Source organism: Orycteropus afer, unplaced genomic scaffold (assembly GCF_000298275.1).
Source record: "Orycteropus afer afer isolate SDZICR_OR568_19922 unplaced genomic scaffold, OryAfe1.0 scaffold00094, whole genome shotgun sequence".
Lineage (NCBI taxonomy): Eukaryota > Metazoa > Chordata > Mammalia > Tubulidentata > Orycteropodidae > Orycteropus > Orycteropus afer.
The window spans coordinates 4,236,730-4,261,973 of record NW_006921681.1 but is presented as its reverse complement, the minus strand read 5'-3'; the positions used below and the strand labels follow the sequence as shown (position 1 = coordinate 4,261,973).

At 39.8% G+C, this 25,244-nt stretch overlaps 1 protein-coding gene across 1 annotated transcript in view; it reads left to right on the top strand.

The window, feature by feature from the left end:
- Positions 1–25,244, top strand: part of RERE (arginine-glutamic acid dipeptide repeats) — a 470,759-nt gene that overhangs the window by 282,969 nt on the left and 162,546 nt on the right. Inside the window, exon 10 of the mRNA XM_042781181.1 lies at positions 7,904–8,002. Within this exon, the coding sequence (XP_042637115.1) occupies positions 7,904–8,002 (99 nt within the window). The remainder of the gene's footprint in view (positions 1–7,903; positions 8,003–25,244) is intronic.

The following is a 25,244-nucleotide window of genomic DNA, read 5'->3' as shown; positions in this document are numbered from 1 at the left end:
GGAGCTCTGATAGCACAATGGCTAATGCATCTGATGGCTGACTAGAAGGTTGGTGGCTCAAACCCACCAGCCACTCTGCGGAAGCAAGACTGGGCACTTCCATAAAGTAGACACTTCCATAAAGATTTACCACCTTGGAAACCCAGTGGGGGTTGCTATGAGTTGGAATCTACTCGTTGGTAGTGGGTTTTTGGGTTATTAATATTATTTTTTTAAATGATTGAACCAACCCCTGCTTGCAGTAATTTCTTAATCACTATCACATTCATTTGCTACATGTGCAGCTTTTAAATCACTGAAAAGGCTTCAAGCCTTTTCTTGTGCTAAAGTAAGGTTTAATAAGAACCGTGTGTACCTGTTCAGCTGACTTACAAATTATTAAAGAAACGGTGAGGAACAGCTCTCATTTGTAACCCATGGACTCCCTGTATTGCTTATTAACTGTCTTCTAAGTTTCTTGATTTCTTCAGACTCAGTGTTTCTCTGGGTTCCCAACAAATCACCTAGTTCTTTGTTTTCTTTTCTCAATTCCATCTTTCTTCCTTTCTTATAAATATTGTACAATAAAATTCATTGTTGATACTCCTTTCTATGAGGCTCTAAGGCTTACTCACTTTCTTTAGACAGCACATGGCAGTCAAAGTCTGCTTTTAAAAGAAATCCACTTCCTAGAATCATCACGTGGTTACCAGAGGTTCTCTTCTACCTCTGAAGTAAGTCTCTTTCCTCATTTGGGGGCCTTTGCTCTTTTCTCTTTGCTGTTCCCCTAACAATCACCCAATTCTGTGCCTTTTTAGTTGGGTTTCTTTAGTGAATATTTTGCTCTGCTCCAGGAACAGGCTCAATGATGACCTGGGCTTCTCTGTAAGAGGCTACCTAAGCATGTGACTGCTCCTAGAACATTGTTTCTTATTTGTTTGGTTTTGGTTATTGTTGTTCATTAAGTATACACCCCCCAAAAAAACCACTGCTATTGAGTAGGTTGCAACTCATAGTGACCTGATAAGACAGAGTTGAACTACCTTACAGAGCTTCCAAGGCTGCAAATCTTTATGGACACAGACTGCCTTATCTTTCTCTCATAGGGTGGCTGATGGGTTCTAACTGCCAAAGTTTTGGTTAGCAGCCAAAAGCTTTAACCACTGTGCTACCAGAGCTTCTTGTTCATTAAGTACAGACAAAGTTAATCATGTTACAGTTATTGTTGGTCTTTAGAACCTACTCTGTGAAGTCATCTTGGATTTTCCAAGCAGAGTAAATGTCACTGCTGTCAGTGTTCCTTGGTACTTTGTCTGTTTTTGATACCATTAATTTTGTCATTTTGTTTGTGTGTCTTTCCTCTTCTTTGAGCTGCTAATTCCCGCCTTCACCCCCACCCCAAGTTAAAAGAAGATAGTATCCTTGCTGTGCCATTGCAGCTATAAGATAAGTCTTTGTGCCCATCATTCCCACCAGATTGCCGGTCCTAAACTGCTCCAGTATGTGTATGTATGTATATGTGTGTGTGTATATATATATATATATATATATATATATATGTACTTTGAGCCAGGGACTGAGTCTTTCTTCTAAAATGCAGGTTTATCTTAGAAGCGTAGCTCTGCTGAACTTCTTGATTTCATTTCCTCACCTTCAGCGTTCTTGCCGCATAAGAGTGGTGTGAGGAATGAAGAAATCCTCGTCAGAGAGCCCTGCCACAGTTCCCAGCACACTGTGTGATATCTGCAGATGTCGATCCCCTTCCTATCTCTTCCATGACTTTAGGGGTTAGGGTGAGTCCTAGAATAGTGTAGGTTATTCAGGAAGTATTCGAGGGAGGGACAACTTATTTCCTTCTGAAAATGAACTGGACTTTTGCTTGAACCCCTACTCTTAGCAGTTCAGTTTTGTATCTCTTTACCATTACCTCTGAAATATGCTCCATATTAGAATGAAGTCTAATTCAGATAGGCTTTTTCTGCAGTTATTATAATGGCTATAACTGCAAAAGGATGCCTTGGTGTAGCAGAAACTGCCAGATGCAATGCCATTTGATCTAAAAAAGGTCACAGTAAGAGGGACGTTTAAATTAAGTTATAAATTACAATTGAAGAACAATATTTTGATGTGTGAGACTAGAGATGTCAGAGCAGGGAGATGTAATTCATGGATTCATTATAGAACAGAGGTGCCTGACAGCTGAGCCATGCCAGAGGAAAATTTATTTGCAACATCACGCAGTCAGAAAATGGCAGCTAAGATGAGAAGCCTGAGTAGAAACTTGAAACCTTGTGGTAATACATGGAGTGTATGCTAATCACACTGACCGAGATCCGGAGATGGTTAATGACTGCTGTAATATAAATTAGTGTGTTCAGACTTGTGCACATTTTCAATCTTACTTGAATTAAAACCTTGTCCTTGCTTTATAAAATCACATACCTCTCTGTCTAATGTACAGATTTGCTGAAATTTCAGAATTGTGTTTTGGTAGGAGAGTTAAAGCTTAAAACGAGATTTTCATTCATGGCAATCTTCTTGAGGAAGGATATAATTTAATGTTTATAGCAATCCATGAGAAGTTCAATCATGAGTTAATTAAACTGTAGGCAGTCATTAAGTATTATTTATTCTTTTGAGAAGCTTGCCAGTAAAGCACTTATATATATTAAATTATAGAAAGTAATAAGCAGGAATGATTTGTTAGACAGAGTGAGACTAGCAGATTTAACTTGGGCAATTATGCAGAAATGTGTTTTCTTCTTGCAGCATAATCCTTTTCTCCTGCTAATCGTTGGTAGGTCAGAGGCTGCAACAAGACAACTCTGTGTGCATTCCCTGGCATAGTTGGCTCTGTTGACCCCCTGGTGGTTTGAGTAGTCCTCGCCATACAAGGAAAGCATTACTCCCCATGATGATACCGGGATCCAGTGTCGTTAAATACTATTTTATTCTTTCAGGATGCTTGCAGTAAATAGCTATTTTACTTTTCAAAGTATCTTAACACCCTGTCTCATTTAATGCTTTTCAGTAGTTCTGTGACACTGGTGAGGGCTGGTGTTATTATGCCTATCTGACATACGAAATTTCAACTCAGCTGATTTGTGACCAAGCTGGAAACAAAAATCCATCTCCTGCCTCAAGTCCTGTCCTCTTTTCCATAGGACACAGAAGGCATTTGAAGTTTTATGTATCAGAAGTTGCTGAGTACCTACAGTCCTTGAGAGCATGTTATGCACCTGGCTAGATGTGCCCTGTTACATATGGCACACTGTCTTTGGCTCTGAGTCACTGTACTGGTTGGTTATGTTTGTTACAGTGGAGCCAGCCCAGGATTTTGTTACTCAGAAGCTGCTCTTTGTTTAGCATCAGTGTCTCCTTCCGTGTCCATCCTGCCTAATTCCCTCATGCTTATCTCTGTGTGCTGCTGCACCTCCACTACACATGCACCACTGCATGAGGATGCTGCCCAGTAACTTGGGTGAATAAATGGAAAGCAGAGAGAATGTAATGTGAGCACCTTATTCTGAGGCCGGGGCATTCCATTGGACCCTGCCTGTGGTCACTAGACCTCATGGGCACCATGATTTCCAATGAAGAAGGCGAGGTGCAGGAGGGCTGGGCACCTGGTAGGGGAAGAGTTTCCATTTGCTCCTTCACAAGGACCAACCAGTAACGAAGGAAAGCACATGTAGCTGAGGATTTTGTGGGCCAAACCCAGGGGGCCCAAAGGATATATTGATAGAAAACAACAAAACAGCGTTCATTCCATGATGGAGTGACTGAGAAGGCTAGTGGATTGGTGACTTTTATATTTTGTTACCAAATTCCTGAGCTGGAAAACCCCAGATCTTGACCTGTGGTTTGTGGGAAAACAAGTTTTACTGGGTAGAAGTGCAGTTGTATATTTGATAGTGGTATGTCAAGAGGCAGATTTACAGGTAAATGTTCCCTTGAACATTGGGTTAAAGAAAAAAATCATTGGTGAGTTTGGTAACAGTGGTTTCTGCTAAATAACATTGTGCTATAGTTTGATAGGGATGTCATAAGACTTAAGTGCAAAGACTTGGAAGGTGCTTGAGTCAGAGTGCTCTGTCTTAGTTCTGTTTTGCAGTGGTCCTTTCCCAGTAGCTTCAAAATGTACAATTTTCTACACTCTACATTAAAATTACATTTAATCCCAGATCTTAACAGCCTGGCTTGGCTGTAGAATGGACAAAAAGATATAATTATCTTGCTTTAATTGCTTTTCTGTGGCTACAAAGTAAGGCTGTAAGACATTTGAGGGTGTCTCTCTCCCACCTCGGGTCTTCATTGTAATTTCTTTGAACAACCTTTTCTAAGGAAATGGTAGAAATCTCATTCACATTAAAGGGCCTTTTACCTTGGCAGTATTGGAACACCTGCACTGAATGTGATGCCCGTAGAGATGCACAGGTTTCCCTGCTATCCAAAAGTAGACTTTCCCTATAAAGCCTTTCCTAAGCTAAAATGATGTAAAGTAAAGAAGCAATTGCCATTAATGTATATGGGGAAAATATATGAATCTTCCCAGACCCAAAAAATGACCTACTGAGTAAAATAAAATACCAAATAACACATAAAACCTAAAATAACACTAACTAACATACAGTGTTCATACTGTTCGAAGCTATGGCAGCTTGATGCTGAGTGTAGTTCCCAAGGAAGGAGTTGGGCGACGTCATTCTCGTTGCTGAGGGTGTGTGATGCCTCTTTTAACAGCTTGCTGCAAAACACAGAATGCTAGTTTCCCTTTTCCTCATTTTTCATAAAAGTGACAGTCTTTGGATTTCTTTTGGTTAGCAAAAACAGGTACTAAAGTAGGTCTTCGTAAAAGCAAAGTGATGTAAAGCGAGCTTTCAGAAAGTGGGGGCATAACTATATCTGTGTGGTCATGAAGAGGTGTTTAAAATTTGAAATCTGCATAGTATTTCTCACAAAATGAAATTGGTTCAATCCTTCAAAGCTCAATGCTGTATTAGAAGGTAATATTTTTAATGACAGTTTTTAGAGACATAAGATAGCTAGTATTTTTTATAAATCTGTTTAACACAAGGAATACAGACAGTTGAAATATCTAGTTGAGCTCTTTCTTGAACATCATTCCCCTCCCCTCCCCCATCTGAAGAAAGAAAATCCTCAGGAGCATTCTTGCATGTAAAGGCCGGACATTGAATAAGGAAGACCAAAGAAGAGTTGATGCTGCAGGGCTGTATGTAGTGTTAGTGAAGAATACTGAAAGTCCCATGGACTGCCAGAAGAAGAAACAAACCTGTCCTAGAGGAGGTGCAGCCAGAATGCTCCTTGGAAGAGAGAATGGCCAGACTTTGTTTGATCTACTTTGGTCATGTTGTCAGAAGGGACCATTCCCTGGAGAAGGATATTACACTTGGTAACATGGAGGGTCAGTGAAAAAGGGAAAGACCCTCAATGAGATGGACTGACACAGTGGCTGCAACTGTGGGCTCAGGTATAGAAAGGATTGTGAGGCTGGCACAGGACTGGGCAGTGGCAGTGTTTCATTCTGTTATACACGGGGTCACTGTGAGTCAGAGCCAACTTGACAGGACCTGTGAGCAACATACTTGTTCATGATCAAGAAGGAAGGTAAAATCCAGGCTCTTAGGACCCTAGAGATTGCATGGGATGTTTAGATAGTTGTGTTGTACTAGAGCAGTACTTTATATCTACTCTCACAGCTTATACCATTCACAGTCATAGTCCTGGTGTTTGGTTATCTGTGTTATTCACAGCTTTCTTTATCTCCAGCACCTAGAATAGTGTCTGACACCATTTGGAACTCTGTTTGTTGAATGAATAATGTCATGAACTCCAGTAATTTTCTCAAATTGTTCTATAGATACTCTCCACTCTTGTGACACTATGTAGGCTGTAACAACCTTTAATATATTTAAAGTATATTTTTAATAAAATATAACTGAAGTACTTCTTTAAAGATGTAAAGCTCTTCTTACAAGATCTTAGACAAGGTCACTGGAAGGTAGAAATAGATGTTTGCAACATTAAGAAGAGGGTGCCCCTTTAGAAAGATTCTTTTTGGTTTTGTGGAAAGAGGATGTGCCAGACAGCCACTAGTTCCAGCTTTTGTACTAGGCAATATGAAATATCAATGACAGCACAATCATATCCTACCTTAATTCAATAATTTTTCATTACTGTTGGTAAATAATCCTGCACCTTCTATTTTTTTAAATATGTGTTTGTGTAGTTGTGTGAGGAAGAAGCACTCAGAACATTTATTGAGCTTATATCATGGAAAGGTTAGGAGTTGGAATATTTTAAGGGGACAGTCAGACCAGGGGTTTATCGAAAGGAGAGAAATTACCTGGTATTTAAAGAACAGAGTAGTGGGAGGAGCTCATTTTAAGGCTTTTCTTGGATTAGGATCATCATGATACTTTGATTTAACTTCATCGACCCAGGAGTTCTTCTTTAGAGTAGGCCTTATGTTCTTGTGAGTAATCTGTTACTAGCCACCTAAGATTTAAACATTTAAAACTTTCCTTTGAAATGTACCAGAGTTTTAATCAAATATCTTAAAATACTAACATGGGTAATTATGTGAAACTAAATGATTTATGTATATTGTTTGATAAATGATTTTGTTTCTCTGAAAAGGTACTCTCTGTGACTAAAGTTGATAAAAATCATGAAGAGACTGCTGCTTTTTCTTCCTTTAAATAAGGAGCTGGGAGCTCTGGTAGCATAGTGCCTAAGGCACTTGACTGCTAACCAGAAGGCAGGCGGTTCAAACCCACCAGCCACTCCTGAGAAGGAAGGTTGGGCAATCTACTTCTGTAGTGATACTGCCTTGGAAACCCAAGGAGGGATCACTATGAGTCGGGTCCGACTCGATGGCACATAACATAATGTGCCAAGTATAGTTCTAAGCAATTTCTCTTTATTTTCTACTGTCACCCTCAATAGTCCTAAAAGGTTGTACACATTTCAAGATGACAAAATTGAAGCATCAAGAGAAAAAGTAACTTGCCCAAGATTCTAGTTGTTGTTGTTGTTGTTGTTGTTATGTGCTGTCGAGTCGGACCCGACTCATAGCGACCCCTTCTTGGGTTTCCAAGGCAGTATCACTACGGAAGTAGATTGCCCCATCTTCCTTCCGAGGAGTGGCTGGTGGGTTTGAACTGCCAGCCTTCTGGTTAGCAGTCAAGTGCCTTAGCCACTATGCTACCAGAGATTCTAGGCGGTACTAGAATTTTAAACCCCAGACCATCTGGTTCCAAAGTCCATGATTTTTAATCATTCTCCTTATGATTACCCATATACTATAATTACCTTGTTAAATGTTCATTTTGCCATGAGCTTTCAAAGAATCTGATTTTATTAATTTGAATTGATTTCAAATTATCAATAAAATGTTGTGTTTTTTTTTTTTTTAAATAACATAGGCTTGTTCTCCCCCCCCCCAAAAAAAAAATCAGTTCTAATCCATGTTTTTAAGCTGTCATTTAAAATTTATCATTATATCTTGGAATTTGGCAGATATCTACTTGTTCTTGATATAAGGCAAAGTATGAACACCTATTTTTATTTTAATATTTTTATACCCCTGGAAGGAGACTGTATTGGGCAGTTTTCAAACATTGGCAGATTTCAAACATTGGACCAAATGCTTTATTAGCTGTTAGTTACTGTTGTTCTTCATCCTGTTCCTATTGTTGCCACATGTTCTCTACCTTACCTCTCCCAGAACATAGGGGTGGTTGATATCAGAACAAATTATCATGCTACCTGAAATGATTGTGAGTCTGCCTGTCCCATTCTCGATTCTTCTGTTAAGAGAGAAAAGCAAGGCTTGCTTTGTATTGATTTGCTCCTTTTTTTTCTTTTTTGGTGCAGCTAACTAAGTTTATGTTTCTTTTAGCTACATGAGAGTGGTTATGATGCTGGCAAAGCCCTGCAGCGCTTAGTAAAGAAGCCTGTGCCCAAGCTGATTGAAAAGTGCTGGACAGAGGACGAAGTGGTGAGTGGCATTGACCTTGTTGTCTGGGTCACCAGGATGTTTACTTCTCAGTGTATGACCTCCCTGTTATTGGAGGAACAGGGTTCATTAGAAGAGTTAGCCATTTTTTTTGGTGGCCCATTCACCACCCCATCAGTCAAGGGAGACAGGAGGCAGCCTTTAAGCCTTAAAATTGCACAAAATTGATTTTAGTAAGCTTAGGTTCCATAGCTGGTGGGAAAGTAGTGTCCTCCATATTGCATGAAAAGACAGGATAAATTGATAGTTTTAAAAACTTTTAATTTTGGTTTGTTTTTGTACAAGCTAGCTTTTGATTCCTCACAATTTGGAGATAAAAGCATGTTAAAACCAATTGATACATAACCTAGAGAAGGTCTTTGTTGTTGTTGTTGTTGTTATTTGCCGTTGAGTCGGACCCAACTCATAGCAACCCCTCCTTGGGTTTCCGAGGCAGTATCACTACGGAAGTAGATTGCCCCATCTTCCTTCCAAGGAGTGGCTGGTGGGTTTGAACCGCCAGCCTTCTGGTTAGCAGTCAAGTGCCTTAGGCACTATGCTACCAGAGCTCCCAAAGAAGGTCTAGTAACTTGTTTTTATTTTGAAAGCTGGCAAAACCCCTAACTACTGAAGGATATTAGTCAAAGCAGGAAGCAGAGTTTGATTAAATAAATACAATGAATTTTAAATATCCATTTTACTGCTATGGCCCTTAGCGGAGGTGGGAGGGCAGAGAGAATGTGGCCATAAATACATATTTGCAAACTTACAGATTTCCATACCAGCAGTCTTCATAAAGCTGCATCTCCATCTTGTGACTCTTAAAAAGGTTTTGCTATAAAATGCTTGCAGATTTCTTGTGCTTTCACAAATACAGTCTTCATTGGGAGTCTGTTGGTAACTTGGCATTTGCCCTTCAGGTTGAATGAAATTAAGGTGAAGGCTGACATTGTTTTACATCCTGATTACAGGTTCCTCACTTGCATTTTGAAATATGTAGAAAGCAAGCTAGAATTGTTACGTGCTTTCCTCATTTCACTCTCCTTTATCCATTTAATGAATGCCTACTGTGTGCCAGGTGCTGTACTAAGTACATATTGAAAAGAACAAATCCTCCTCTCGTTAATCTTATGTCTTCAGAGAAGAGGCCATCCCTGAGTTGATATAGGTCATGATGGTTGTACATGTGCTGAAGAAGAATAGAGTAGGGTAACAAGGATGAGGAGTAAACTGAGTGGGCCATTATTTTACATAAAGGGGTCAGGGAAGATCTGGTAAGTAACATTTGAGTGGAAAACAGTGAAATGTAGAGATGAGCCTTTTAGATTTCAAGGTGAAGGGAATTCTAGGCCTTAGCCTATAAGCATAGTTGGCACGTTCAAGAAATAGGCAGAAATATGTCTGGAAAATAGTGAGGAAGGGGAATGGTAGGAGACGTGGATGGTGGGTAGGGAGGGGGCAGATCAGGTGGGACTTCTTAGACCCCTGCTCAGGGCTATGCCATTTGCTTGCCATGAGCAGATTCTGAGTACAGGATGTGACTCAGTGGGACAGTAAGGATCACTCTGGCTGCTGAGCTGAGAGTGGACTATAGTCCAGGCCAGAATCCAGTCATTTATAAGAAGTAGCAGTGGTGGTGGTGAGAAGTGGTGAGATCCTGGATATATTTTGAAGGTAGGGCCAAGAGAATTTGCTCATGGAATAACTATGGATAATGAGGAATGGGGGCATGAGAAGAATGAGGAAAAGGTAACTGGCAGCAGAGATGGATTGAAATGAGATTTGAAGGTTTGGTCATAACATGCCATGTGAAGAATCCTTCAAGGCTTTAAGTTTATCAGACTTATGAAGCTAGTTTAGCTGTTTTGAAATAAAATAATAAAACTCTTAGCTGATTAGTAGAGAAATGAAAATGGCATTAAACATTTTTTTATTATTCAGACAATAGCCAAAGTAAAAAAATGTAAACTCATTTGTTCCGAACAGTCATATTGATGTTGTTTATTACTGTAAAATTACTTATGTGAGGAGATAAGAGATTGCATAGATAAAACTTTTTAATTCAACAAAAGATTTTATGCAAATAAGGCATAAAAAGACAAAAAGGGTGTAAAGAATATGTAAAATGTGACTGTTAAACTACACTTCCCAAGATTTTATTCAGTATTCTTATATTGCATTGCTGCACCTAGCTTGTTACAGACTTTAAGTCATTTTTGGTACATGTATACACAACAATTGCTTCTAGTGCTTACTCTCCTTTAGGTCTCAAGCATAATTCTTCTCTCTCTTCTCTTTCCATTTCATTTTGGTGAAACAGAACTCCAGTAGGTTATATATATCTTCTTGTTGTTGTTAGGTGCCATTGGGTTAGTTCTGACTTATAGTGACTCTGCGTACAACCAAATGAAACACTGACCTGTCCTATGCCATCCTCACAGTCATTGCTGTGTTTGAGCCCATTGCTGTAGCCACTGTGTCTATCTATCTTGGGTCTTCCTCTTTTTCACTGACCCTCTACTTTAATAAGCATGATATTCTTCTCCAGGGACTGGTCACTCCTCATAACCTGCCCAAAGCATATGAAATGAAGTTTTGTCATCCTCACTTCTAAGAAGCATTCTGGCTGTACTTCTTCCAAGACAGATATGTTATTTCTTCTGACAGTCCATGGTATATTCAGTATTTTCCAACACCATAATTCAAATGCGTCATTTCTTCTATGGTCTTCCTTATTCATTGTCCAGCTTTTGCATGCATATGAGGCAATTGAAAATACTGTGACTGTACAGCTTAGTCCTCAGTGTGAAACCTTTGCTTTATAACACTTTAAAGAGTTCTTTTGCAGGAGTTTACCTCGTGCAGTACATCATTTGATTTCTTGAATGCCTCTTCCTTGACTGTGGATTATGGATCCAGTAAAATGAGTTCTTCAATTTTTTCTCCATTTATCTTCATGTTGCTTTGTGTTTATTTTTTTGTTTTATATTGAGGTGTAATCCATACTAAAGACTATAGTCTTTGATCTTTATCAGTAAGGGTTTCTACCACGCATCTGTCAGTTTATCGTACTGTCATGGCTTATGGGTTGCTGTGATGCTGGAAGCAATGGCACTGGTATTTTCAAATACCAGCAGGGTCACTCACCCATGGTGCACAGGTTTCAGTGGAGCTTCCAGACTGTGACAGACTAGAAAGAAGGACCTGGTGAAGTACTTTTTTTTTTTAAAGGGGAAAAAAAAGGGGCCAGTCAAAACCTTATATATAGCAGTGGAACATTACCTGATACAATGCTGAAAGATGAGCCCCTCAGGTTGGAAGCTGCTCAAAATATGACTAGAGAAGTGCCTGTTTCTTCAAAGTAGAGTTGAGCTTAATGATGTAGAAGAAGTTAAGCTTTGGGGACCTTCATTTGCTGATAAAGCATGACTAAAAATGAGAAGAAACAACTGCAAACATCTATTAATAATCAGAATGTGAAAAATATAAACTATGAATCTAGGAAAATTGTCAAAAATGAAATGGAATCTTGAAGATAGATATCTTAGGCATTAGTGAGTTGAAATGGACTAGTACTGGCCATTTTGAATTGGACAAGCATATGCCAGCAATACCAGTTTGAAAAGGAATGGCATTGCTTTTGTTATCAAAAAGAACATTTCCAGGTCTGTCTTGAACTACAGTGCTGTCAGTGATAGGATATCCATACACCCACAGGGTAGACCAGTTAATATGACCATTATTCAAATATAGGGACCAACCACTAATGCCAAACCTGAAGAAATTGAAGGTTTTTAACAACTTCTGCAGTCTGAAATTAATCATTCAGTAAAGATGTGTTGGTAATTACTACTAATTGGAATGTGAAAGTTGGAAACAAAGAAGCAGCTTCGGTAGTTGGGAAATACGGCCTCAGTGAGAGAGACGATGCTGGAGTTTACATAGTATACATATCTAAAAATATAAAAAGATTATTTTAAGGAATTGATTTTAAGGTGGCTGGTAAGTCTGAAATGTATAAGGCAGGCCAGGAGGCTGGAAACTCAGGCAAGAGTTGATATTGCAGTCTTGAGTCAGAAATCTTTAATGTGGGCCATTGGGCTGGAAACTCAGCAGGATTTCAGTGTTACAGTCTTGTGGCGGAATTCCTTGTGTACTGGAAACTGCAGTGTTTGTTCTTAAGGCCTTCAACTGATTGTATGAGGCCTACTTACATCATCAAGAGTCATCTCTTCTATGTAAAGTTAACTATTTGTAGATGTTAACCAGAGCCACAAGAATACCTTCCCTACAGCATCTAGGCTCTTGTTTGACCAAACACTGGGTACCATCCCCCAGCCGAGTGGGCACAAAATGAGCCACTACAGTGCCCCATCTCCTTTTCCTGCTTCCTTGCCCCGTCTGCCTTAGCACTCCTACATTGCTATCCCTGTTTTTTCATTCATGGTTCCCATCTGTAGCCATGATTTTTCTTGTTTTCTTCCTTTATTTTTCCTTTGATTTCATTCCCTCTAGAACTTTTAAAATTCACTAAACACTAAGCACTAAGTCATCTCTTCTTGCTGAAAAACAAGGGTTTTTTCCTTTTCCCAAAGCATTTGCTTATATTAGGTTCGATGTTGACTGTATCCTATTGCTACTGCCCAGGTATCTTTAGTGGTCAAGCCTTACACATCAGAAAGAGATCAGATTTATTTTGAAAAATGAAACATGACTCCACAGTGGTCAACATTTGTGTACAGGATGATGATCCTTCGATGCATAAATCTGTGTCAATCTGGGCTCATTTTTACCAGGTTTGCTTCTTGTTTTAGTTTAAGTTTTGAGAAATGTTTTGGCAGCCATCCAGCCCTGGTACTGCCTCAGGATCAAACTGTTCCCTTGTTTATAGAAAGTTAAGCTTCACTTTCTAAAACCTGAAAAGAGAATGAGAGAGTGATTGAATAATTGATTGATAAGCTGAAGGAAGTTTCCGGTTAATATATCTAAACCAAATCTTTGAATAGTTTTATGTGCCAATCAGGCTTTGGCTATGGAAAAAAAAAAAAAAATCTGTGTGTGAGAGAGAGTATGTGTATGCGCACACACACGCATGCCTATGGCCTCTCTCTGTGGACTTCACCACATTTTCTTATGTTAAGAGCTCTGGTAGCGTAGTGCCTAAGGCATTTGACTGCTAACCAGAAGGCTGGCGGTTCAAACCCACCAGCCACTCCTCGGAAGGAAGATGGGGCAATCTACTTCCGTAGTGATACTGCCTCAGAAACCCAAGGAAGGGTCGCTATGAGTCGGGTCCAACTCGACGGCATATAACAACAACAGCAACAACAAGAGTCACAGAACGAGCAAAACAAATATGTCCTAGCTAAAATAAGTGCATGAACCTACCTTCCCTTTTCTGCCCTCCCAGTCTTCTGTATACTTTCAACATTCTAGTTATCTTTTGAACTTTTTTGCTTCTGGTATATTGATCTAACTACCCAGCTCCTGAGAAGCTAGAATACATGAAGAAGATCACGGCATCAGGATTGGAGGAAGACTCATTAACAAACTGTGATATGCAGATGACACACCCTTGCTTGCTGAGAGTGAACATGACTTGAAGCACACACTGATGAACATCAAAGGACTGCAGTCTTCAGTATGGATTACCCCAACATAAGGAAAACAAAAATCCTCATAACTGGACCAATAAGCAATATCATGATAAATGGAGAAAAGATTGAAGCTGTCAAAGATTTTATTTAACTTGGATCCACAGTCAATACTCATGAAAGCAGCAGTGAAGAAATCAGATATTGTATTGCACTGGGCAAATCTGCTACAAAAGATTTGAAGTGTTGAAGAGCAAAGATGTCACTTTGAAGACAAAGGTGTACCTTACCTAAGCCATGGTATTTTCAGTTGTCTCATACGCGTGTGACAGCTGGGCGATGAGTGAGGAACACTGAAGAAGAATCGATGCCTTTCAATCGTGGTGTTAGGGATGAAAATATCATGGATTGCCAGAAGAACAAACAAATCTCCAGGGAGAGGTGCAGCTGAAATGTTCCTTGGAACTGAAAATGGGCAGACTTTGTCTCATCTACTTTGGTCATGTGACAAGGGACCATTCCCTGGAGAAGGATATCATGCTTGGTAAAGTGGAGTGTCAGTGAGAAAGAGGAGGACCCTCAACTAGGTGTGTTAATACAGTGGCTACAACCATGGGCTCAAGCGTAGAAAGGATTGTGAGGATGGCGCAGGACAGGGCAATGTTTTGTTCAGTTGTACCTAGGATTGCTATGAGTTGGAATCATCTTGACAGAACCTAGCAGCAACAACAACCCAACTCCTATCTAAAATCGATGATGTTCTTTTCCCTTGCATTCATATGAATACTTTGAAGCCATTGCCCACCTGCTTCTATAAGAGGGTTGGCGGAGCAAGCCCTTGATGGTATGATTCTCCACTGTGCCATAGATGGGCAGGGCCCAGGTACCTCCTGACTTTGTCAGACCACCTCTCTCCTACAGTCCAGACCGTAACCATCTTCAAGGCTGAACTTCATCTCCTATTTGATCAATTTATTTGCCTTTTTATACTAGCTTTTGTGGCATAATTGCCAGCTATTTGTTTCTTACAGTATCTATTTCTGAGTTGGTTGTCTCATCAGTCTAGTTTGTAAACTTGTTAAGAGTGAGGATAATGTGTCTTTTTTATGGGGGTTTGAAGAATATTAATGACTCTTTACTCAAGGTTATACTTTTTGAAGATCATTCACTGTAATGACATTGTTGTTATGTGCTGTCGAGTTGGACCTGACTCATAGCGACCCCTCCTTGGGTTTCCGAGGCAGTGTCACTATGGAAGTAGATTACCCAACTTTCCTTCCGAGGAGTGGCTGTTGGATTTGAACAGCAGCCTTCTGGTTAGCAGTCAAGTGCCTTAGGCACTATGCTACCAGAGCTCCTGTAATGACATTAGCATTTAAAAACTGTTAATAGTTGATAATTATGAATCAGCATTAAAATGAAAAACTTTCACATATGCCCAAAGCTGACTTCATAAATTACTGCTGCAGCTACTAATAGTAGTAATAATATTGCCCAACTACTGATAGTGTGAGCATAGGTATAGTATTGCTTATTGAAGTTGTCTTGGGGCTGAGATACTTTTTTTTTGTTTTTAACCTTTTATTGTGATTTGGGTGAAAGTTTACAGAGCAAATTTGTCTTCCATACACCATTTCACATACACTTGGTCTGATGACATTGACTGCGGTCTCCCACAATGCAACAGCCCTCCTCCCACTGCCTCCCCATAGCCACCTCTTCCCTGTGCCCTTTTCCCCCTGCACTCCTGCCCCCACCCCAAGCTGTCTCCCTGTGTCTATACAGCCCTTCTATGCTCCTGTGATTGAGCTCCCCAAGGAGTATATCTACCTAATGTAAATGATCAGGGGCGGAGATACTTTAAATCTTGTTGAACTGAAACCAAATTTGTGCCAGTTTTAGTCAAACTATAGGCCAGAAAACTGACAGATGAACTCTACTTTAGTGGAGTGATTGTGAGAAACACCTTGGTAGCTAGCCCAGGAAAAGACTTTAAAGTTAAATACAAAGATCATAGAAGCATTTCTGAAGAAATGCTAGATAAATTCATGAAGCTTGTTAAATACAATGGTGTGAGCAAGGATGAAACCAAAGGGATTTGGCTGGCTGCCACTTAAAATGATGCCATGTTAAAATGATGGCTAACCAGTTGCACTTAGATTATGCTAAAAGTATTGTTCCTCTTCAGGAAGTCATCCAAATGAGTAGAAATTATGAAGAGAAAGAGGAGGAAATACAGATCAGAACTTAAAAAAGGAAAGAAAAGAAATCCTAGATTATTAGGTTTTTAATTAAACATGATGAACACATTTAAATATAACACAAAGGCCCCAGGCTGAACTGCACCTAATCGAAACAGATTAAGTCACCCTTCTGTGCTTGGATAGTTATTAATTCTGTTTATTTATGCATGCAAGCTGAAGGTAGCATTTGCTGCTGTTGTGTTGTTACTTATTGCACTGGGATTCCATTGCTGCTTGATGCTGTGCTCTTAATTAGCATTCAGCTGTTGATTATGGAAATACTGGGGATGCTAATTGAATTCTTTTTAAAATTCAGGACCTGCATTTTCCTTGTGGAGTCAGGGAGTTTGGCTTGACTTGCAAGCTTATAAGATTGAGTGCTCCACTGAGCTGTACATTTCACCCTTTGCTTCCCATCCACTTGACTGTATTTAGTTTTTGAAATTATTTTCATCTTGAACTAGCTTTCAGCAAAAGTCCAGATGTTGCACAAGGTAAAGGTTTTGCTGCTTCCAATATTACTGTAGGGTATTTCCATTTCATCCTGGATAACTGTAACTTTTATCTCAAATATACCACCCTTTAAATATTTCACAACAATGTTGATGTAATGCATTGTAGTGAGCAACCTAGATACAAATAACCACTGAAATTTTTATCCGAAGAGAATCCATCCTTGGTGGTGATAAACCTTAATTGACCATGCATGGATTTACAAGTTCATAAATTTTAAAACATCTACACCTTCCTTCATTTTAAAGTGCAGTATTATCATAAATATAAATGAAAATCCTTCTTTTCAAAATTTACATGACATAGTAAACTAATTTCCTGAATATTAGTAATCTAGTGAACTTGTATGGCTGGTCAAGGAATTACTTACACAGAATACCCACAGCTGTTGGCATGGTGTCTTTGCCCGGCGTCATCTGCAGATGCCTTTGTTATGCCCTTTTTGGAACATTGGCTTGAAAAAAGCATTATTTTCATTGTTCACTCTTTTCAAGCCAGGCATCTGGATGTGCCAGAAGACAGAGCTGCTTAGTGGGGCAAAAATACAAGGAATTTTATTTACTGGCTGTGTAGCATTTGTAGAAAATGAAATTCACAGCAAAATTAAAGTTAAGGTTCTATAGCAGCAAGAAGTTGTGTGGAACTGACAGCAGAGAGGAGAATAATGACAAAAGGGGAGTGAGGTATCTACTATAGCCCCCGGTTACCATCACATGGGTTTAAAGATGCCCATAATATTGATCTTTAGTTTTTAATTTTATATCTGCAATGTAAGGAAAGGCTTAATTGTATATTAATTTAGGAATGGTAAGATTTCCAGAATTTTGGGCCATTTTATGTAGTCATTCAAAGAAAGACGATGTTTGGAGGATCCTATAAATCATCTAATATGAATCCATTCGTCTCCTTCTTTTTTGAGTTGTATGTGATGTTGTCCTTTGTTAAAGCATGCTTAGAAAAACATTAAAGGGAGTGTAAAAACTCTCCACAAACATACCATCATTCAAACATAACAGTTTGCTGTTTTTTGCTCTCTTCTGGTAGTTGTACATGTACATACATGGTTTTATGTAATTGTCATCTTACTGTATGTACTATTTTGCTTACATGTAAACTGAATCAAAGCATTGAAATTCTCAATTTCTAAAGAAATTTTCATTTAAAGAAATTTTAAAATTCACTTGGAAATTTTGTTGTTAACCTGAAATATAAAAATATTTAATGGAATACATAATAGATACTTACTAAATTTGAAATTGATTTAAAATAAGTTTTTTTCTTTACTGACTACCCTTTCCAATTTTTAACTAAATTGGTACTGTTTTTATCAACAACTTAATTCTTAGGTGAGAGTAGGAGGAATAAGAGGACTATTAATGTTCACATGTTCCTTACACAAATGTTGATCTCACTCTGTGCTGTTGTTGTTGTTGTTATGTGCCGTCGAGTCGGCCCTGACTCATAGCGACCCCTCCTTGGGTTTCCAAGGCAGTTATCACTACGGAAGTAGGATTGCCCAACCTTCCTTCCGAGGAGTGGCTGGTGGGTTTGAACCGCCAGACGTCTGGTTAGCAGGCAAGTGTCTTAGCCACTATGATTCTTATTATGGTCTGTGGGAAAAATCGGTGATTAATATGAAAAAAAAGAAAATGTAGATTTAGGTGAAATTTACTTAATGTTTAAGTATTAATGAAATGCAACTATTTTTTTCTTAGGATTAACTCCCATCGGCCTTTGAACCAAATCCTTGTTTAAAGAAGTCAGTATTGTAGATAGAGTGGAGTTTATTGTCAAGTCCTATTGGAAATGAGACAACGAACTAAAAATCAATTATATGTGCAGAAAATGTGATGTAAGGCAATCAATTTTGTCAGTTAGTTTGCAGAAAGATTCTATTATTTAACAAGCTGGAAAGAGAAAGGTATTTCAAAAGTTCATTCAGTATTTCATGTCAGTAGACGTTGCATGTGGGTTAAATCTACAAATTCAGCTGTGACCTTGCCTCTCACATATATGGCTTTATTGCTTTCTATTCTTCTTTTCTTTTCCCAAGCGGCAGGAAAGCAGAGAAAAAGATAGAGGCGGAGGGAGGGGGCCCAGGACAGAGCAAGGAAGCAGAGGCAGGGATCCAGGTAAGGCCGGGGTCCCAGGCCACGCCCCTCCCAAGTGGCAGGAAAACAGAGAAGAAGCCAGGGATGGGACCAGGACAGAGCAAGGAAGCAGAGGCAGAGATCCAGGTAGGGCCAGGGTCCCAGGCCACGCCCTTCCCAAATGGTGGGAAAGAGGCAGGGATCTATGTAAGGGGAGGATGGAGAGACTGAACAGCTAGGGGAGAGAAACTTGTCTGTCAGTTTGTCCTTCTGTGCTGGTGTGTTGCTGTGAGACTTGAGACTGTGCCACCAGTGTCTCAAACCCAGTAGGGCTGAACAGGGTGCACAGGTTTCAACAGCTTACAGACTGAGACAGACTAAGAAGACAGAGGAGGCTATCCACTTCTCAAAGAGTTACCCAGGGAAAACCTTAGGAATAGCAGAGAAATACTATCTGATAAATTACTGTGCAACTTTATGAATAGCCCAGAAACATTGTCCGATACAGTGCGGGAGGATAAGCAACTTAGGTTGGAAGGCTCTCGAAATAGGACCAGGAAAGAGCTGCATCATCAGAGTAGAACCAGCCTTGTTGTTAGGTGCCATCGAGTCATTTCCAACTCATAGTGACCCCATGCACAGCAGAATGAAACACTGCCTGATCCCGCACCAGCTCCATGATCCCTGCTATACTTGAGCCCATCATTGCAGCCACCGTGTCAGTCCATCTCATTGTAGGCCTCCCCCTCTTTCATCGACCCTCCACCCTACCAAGCATGACATCCTTCTCCAAGGAATGGTCCCAGCCTTAATGATATGGATAAGGTAAAGCTTTCGGGACCTCCATTTGCTGATGTGACATGACTCAAATTGAGGATAAACAGCTGCATCCATTAATAATCGGGACATGGAATGTACGAAGCACAAATCTAGGAAAGTTGGAAGTTGTCAAAAATGAAATGGAGTGCATAAAGATGGATATCCTAGGAATTAGTGAGCTGAAATGGACGAGTTTTGGCCATTTTGAATCGGACCACCATGTGGTCTCCTGTGCCAGGAATGACAATTTGAAGAGGAATGGCAAGGCGTTCATCATCACAAAGGATGTTTCAAGCTCTGTTCTGCGGTCCAATGCTGTCAGTGATAGGGTAATATCCATGTGCTTACAAGGAAGACCAGTTAGATATGACTATTATTCAAATTTGTGCACCAACTACCAAAGCCAAAGATGAGGAAATTGAAGATTTTTATTAGCTTCTGCAGTCTGAAATTGACCGAACATGCAATCAGGATGTGTTAATTATCATTGGTGACTGGAATGCAAAAGTTGGAAACGAAGAATCGCCTGAAGTTGGAACATTGGGCCTTGGTGACAAAAATGATGCTGGAAATCGTATGATAGAATTTTGCAAGACCAACGACTTACTTATTGCAAATACCATTTTTCAACAGTACAAATGGTGGCTATACACATGGGCTTGGCCAGATGGAATACACAGGAATCAGATTGACTACATCTGTGGAAAGAGGCAATGGAAAAGCTCAATATCTTGAGCCAAAACTGGGCCAGGAGCTGACTGTGGAACAGACCATCAACTCTTCATATGCAAGTTCACCTTGAAGTTAAAAACAATTAAAACAAGTCCACGAGAGCCAAAATATGATCTTGAATATATCCCTCCTGAATTTAGAGACCATCTAAGGAATAGATTTGATGCATTGAACACCAGTGACTGAAAACCAGAAGAATTGTGGGATGACAATCAAGAGCATCGTCCATGAAGAAAGAAAGAGATCACTAAAAAGACAACAAAAGAAGAGAAGACCAAAATGGATGTCAGAAGAGGCTCTGAAACTTGCCCTTGAGCAGAGAGTAGCTATAGCAAATGGAAGAAATGACAAGATAAAAGAATTGAACCAAAGATTTTAAAGAACAACTCAAGAAGACAAAGCCAATTACTGTAATGAAACGTGCAAAGGCTTGAAGTTAGAAAACCAAAAATGAAGAACACACTCTGCATTTCTCAAGCTGAAAGAACTGAGGAAAAAAATTAAGCCTCAAGTTGCACTATTGAAAGATTCTATGGGCAAAACATGGATAGATACAGGACACAAAGAAGATGGAAGGAATACACAGTGTCACTGTACCAAAAAGAATTGGTCGATCTTCATCCATTTCAGGAGGTGCCATATGATCAAGAACCAGTGGTACTGAGGGAAGAAGTCGAAGCTGTAATGAAGGTATTGGCGGAATACCCATTGAGATATTTCAACAAACAGATGCCCCACTGGAGCCACTCACTTGGTTATGCCAAGAGATTTGGAAGACAGTTACCTGGCCAACTGACTGGAAGAGATCCATATTTGTACCCATTCCAAAGAAAGGTGATCTCACAGAATGTGGAAATTATCAAACAATATCATTAATATCACATGCAAGTAAAATCTTACTGAAGATAATTCTAAAACAGTTGCAGTAGTATATTGACAGAGAACTTCCAGAGGTGCAAGCTGGATTCAGAAGAGGACGTGGAACAAGGGCTATCATAGCTGCTGTCAGATGGATTCTGGTTCAAAGCAAAGAATACCCAAAAGATGTTTACTTGTGTTTCATTGACTATGCAAAGGCATTTGATTGTGTAGGTCATAACAATTTGTGGATGACCTTGAGAACAATGGGAATTCCAGAACACTTGATTGTACTCATGAGGAACCTGTACATTGACCAGGACGCTGCTGTTTGAACAGAACAAGGGGACACTGTATGGTTTACAATCGGCAAGGGAGTGCATCAGGGTTGTATCCTTTCCCCATACTTATTCAATCTGTATGCTGAGCATATAATCCAAGAAGCTGGACTATATGAAGAAGAACGTGGCATCAAGATAGGAGGAAGAATCGTTAACACCTTGCAATATGCTGATGACAAAACTTTGCTTGCTGAAAGTGAGGAAGACTTGAGGCACTTACTGATGAAGATTGAAGAATACAGCCTGCAGTATGGATTACATCTCAATGTAAATAAAACAAAAATCCTCACAACTGGACCTATAAGCAGCATCATGATAAATGGAGAAAAGATGGAAGTTGTCAAAGACTTTCCATTGCTTGGTTCTACAAGTGATGCCAATGGAAGCAGCAGTCAGGACATTAGACAGCATATAGCACTGGGCAAATTGCCTGCAAGGGACCTCTTTCAAGTGCTGAGGAAGAAGGATGTCTCCTTGAGGGCTAAGGTGCACCTGACACAAGCCATGATATTTTCAGTCACCTTGTATGCATGTGCGAGCTAGACAATGAATAAGGAAGACCAACGAAGAATTGATACCTTTTAGTTGTGCTGCTGGCGAAGACTGCTGAAAGTACTGTGGACTGCTAAAAGAACTAATAGATCTGTCCTGAAGGAAATGCCGCCGGAATGCTCCTTGGAAGCAAGAATGACCAGACTTCGTCTCACCTACTTTGGTCATGTTGTCAGAAGGGACCATTCCCTGGAGAAGGATGTCATGTTTGGTCAGGTGGAGGGTCGACTAAAGGCCATCAATGAGATTGGATTGACACAATAGCTGAGATGATGGGCTCAAGAATAGGAAGGATCCTGGAGTTGGCGCAGGTCCGGGTGGTGTTTCATTCTGCTGTGCATAGGGTTGGTGTGAGTCAGACATGACTCCACAGCACCTAACAACAACAACAACAGTCTTCTTCTTTAAACCATGGCCAAAAACGTTAGTTTGCCTGTTTCTTTTACACGAGGTCATCCCTTTTCATGTTTTCTTGAACCAATAAGTTTTATTTTAATTTGTTATCCTCCAGCCCTATTTTTAAATAATTTCTTTTAAGTCAGCATTAAAATACTTGAGGTGTTTTCAGAACTCTTTCTGTGTGTGTGTGTGTGTGTGTGTGTGTATGTATGCATGCACCTACACACACTCAGGTCTTGGGACTGTGGAAAACAGAACGTAGGACCTGGACTGTTACCCCACGTTGAATGCAAGCATACCCAGTTTATTCTTTGCCTTGGATAATGTTTTTAAATCAGAATATTTTTATGAGATATTTTTCGTTTTTGCTGGGGGGGACCACCAGGAGGAATCTTCAACTTGAAAGATTAATAAACACTATAGCAGTTGGTTTTCGAAACCATGTTTTCCATCTCGTTTTCAAGGGCGTGTTAAAAAAAAAAAAATGGAGATAACATACACTTTCCAATGCTCTCAATCATCCTTTTCTGTTCATTTAAAAAATGAGAATAAGTTACAAGGGGACTTGAGAGATTACATTTGTTCTTCCATAGACAAAGTGGTATATTTTATAAAGAGAATGGAAACCCCTTCTGTAGTTTCTTAGCAACAGAGCTAGAATCAGTTTTAATGTGTATGCATGTAACATTTTATGTATAGCGACATTGAAGCCTTATAACTTCACAGGTGAGGCATATTATATTAGCTTGATAACCAGGATATGGGGTTGGGGGAAGGAAACAGGAGTTAAAAACGGAAACCCTACAGTAGGAGAGAAATACCTCACATAAAGCTGTCTCCTCTCTCCTGCCTCCTTCCATCTTGAATCTAAAGTTGTATCTCAGGTAGAGCTAATAATGGCTTCATTAGCCCCCTAATTGCTGCATTCAGTAAAGCGCTTGTCTGATTTTTTAATGTTTCCTGGTAGTGTTTTGTCATTCGCCTCCTAACATTCTGCTTGCTGCTGAATGACACTACAGGTGATGTTTCCGCACTTACTCTATTTTCCAAAATACCTTTGTATGGGTGGATTCCAATGTGTTTTCCACACAAGTAAAGTGAAGTACTGAGGTATTAGGAAGCCAAATGTTTTATAGTTATACAAGGAGAAAGACAGAATTAAGTCCTTAAAATTGGCTTCACTGACTTAGTGTGGAGGACCAGAGTCTTTCTCTGCAGCTCTGCATTTCTTGCATTTGGTGTTAGAGCTTGGTGGACAGCAGGACTGCCCATTCTTCATTGCTGTTGAAACCACCTGAACATTAAGATAGGAATCCTTCATGTTGTTTGCTTAGTTTCTTACTCAGTTCTGATTTTAGATGTCTGAATGAAATTCATTCATTCATTCCACAAATATGATAGAGCACTGACACTCTGTCAGACATTATTTTATATGCTAGAGGCACAGCAGTGAACAAAACAAGAATCTCTGCCCTCATGGAGTTGACATTCTAGTGGAAAGGACAGATAATAAACAGTAAGGTATACAAAATATTAGCTAAGTGCTAAAGAGAGAAAATTAGGGAAAGGCATATGAGAGATAAGGGTAGGGGCATTGCATAGCCTGGGAAGCCTCAAAAGGTTACTTTTGAGTAAAGACTTAACATTGAAGAAGCTAGCATAGCAAAGCATTGGGGCCTAGGAAAACAGCAGATTCAAAGGCTCTGAGGTAGAATCATGGCTGGAGGTATGCTCCAAGAATGGGAAGGATGCCAGTGTGGATGAAGGTATGGAAAAAAGGCTGAGAGTAGTAGGAGGTGAGGTCAGAAGGTCATGGGAATCTAGTTTCTGGAGGATCTTGGGCCACTGTGGTTCACACCAACTTTGTACCTTGTTATCAAATTAATGAGCAAGACAACCAGTGCTGTTCTGTTTCTTCTTTCACAACATCTTTCATGGATACGTTTTCATAATTTCAGTTATGTAGCATTCTGAGTCATGCAGTTCTGACTCCTGTACCAGATTGAAGCTTGTTTGTAGCAAACCTTGTGCCATCATCCTTCAGGGTTTTTTCTCTGATCCCCTAAATGGCATCACTGGCATGATTTTTACCTCCATTTTTTCCTCCATTTCTGACATTTCCAGTGAACTGAGGAAGGAGAGTAACCTTAGCACATGCTGTGTGGCTAGCTTCCTGCCATTTTCTTTATTAATTTCTCACTCCTCAGAAGGAAGATGGGGCAATCTACTTCCCTAGTGATACTGCCTCAGAAACCCAAGGAGGGGTCGCTATGAGTCGGGTCTGACTCGACGGCACGTAACAACAACAATTTCTCACCATTACTCCATGAAGTATTACCCCTGTTTTAGGATAGGGAAGCTGTACATACAGCTACTAAGAGGTAGAGTCAGGACTTGAAATCAGACCTCTGAGAATTTTTACATATATTGAAAGATTTGGAAAAGGAGGTGAGTGAGCCATGGTGGTGGCAGTGACATGAAAACTTTGATCAGTGAAAGTTTTCTTCTAAGAGCCCTGAATGATTTTTGTGATTATTTTTTTTTTTCCATTCAAACTCAAAAGATACTGTTGTTTGTTAAAGTATCATATATAAATGGGTGAAAACACTTCTCTGTCATCTCTCTCTACCAGGTTATATCACATTTCTGGCTGTGTCAACGATAGACATGGTGGCCAACAGTAAACTTAAAGAAAATCTGAGGGATAAGCCCATTCGAAGCAGGTGTAGACAGTGTTTACTACAAATCTTTACTATGAATTCAGCATTTGAGGGAGGAGCCCTTTTTTCCTGCTGTTTAGGGCAAGAAGAACAAAACTTGGAAAAGAAAGGGCCTCTGGTGTACCTCTGTCAGAGTAGCTTATGCTCATGTCATTAGCACATTTTAGCTTAGAAAGTGTAGATTTTGGATGGCCAAGGACTATAGATATCCCCTGAATTATAACACCTAGTAGGAGGAGAAAATGTTTTCAAAATATTTTTCTCTTGAGCTATAGACCATATGATCTACTATGCTGGGAATGACAGTTTGAAAAGGAATGGCGTGGCATTCATCCTCACAAAGCATGTTTCAAGATCTGTCCTGAAGTACAATGCTGTCAGTGA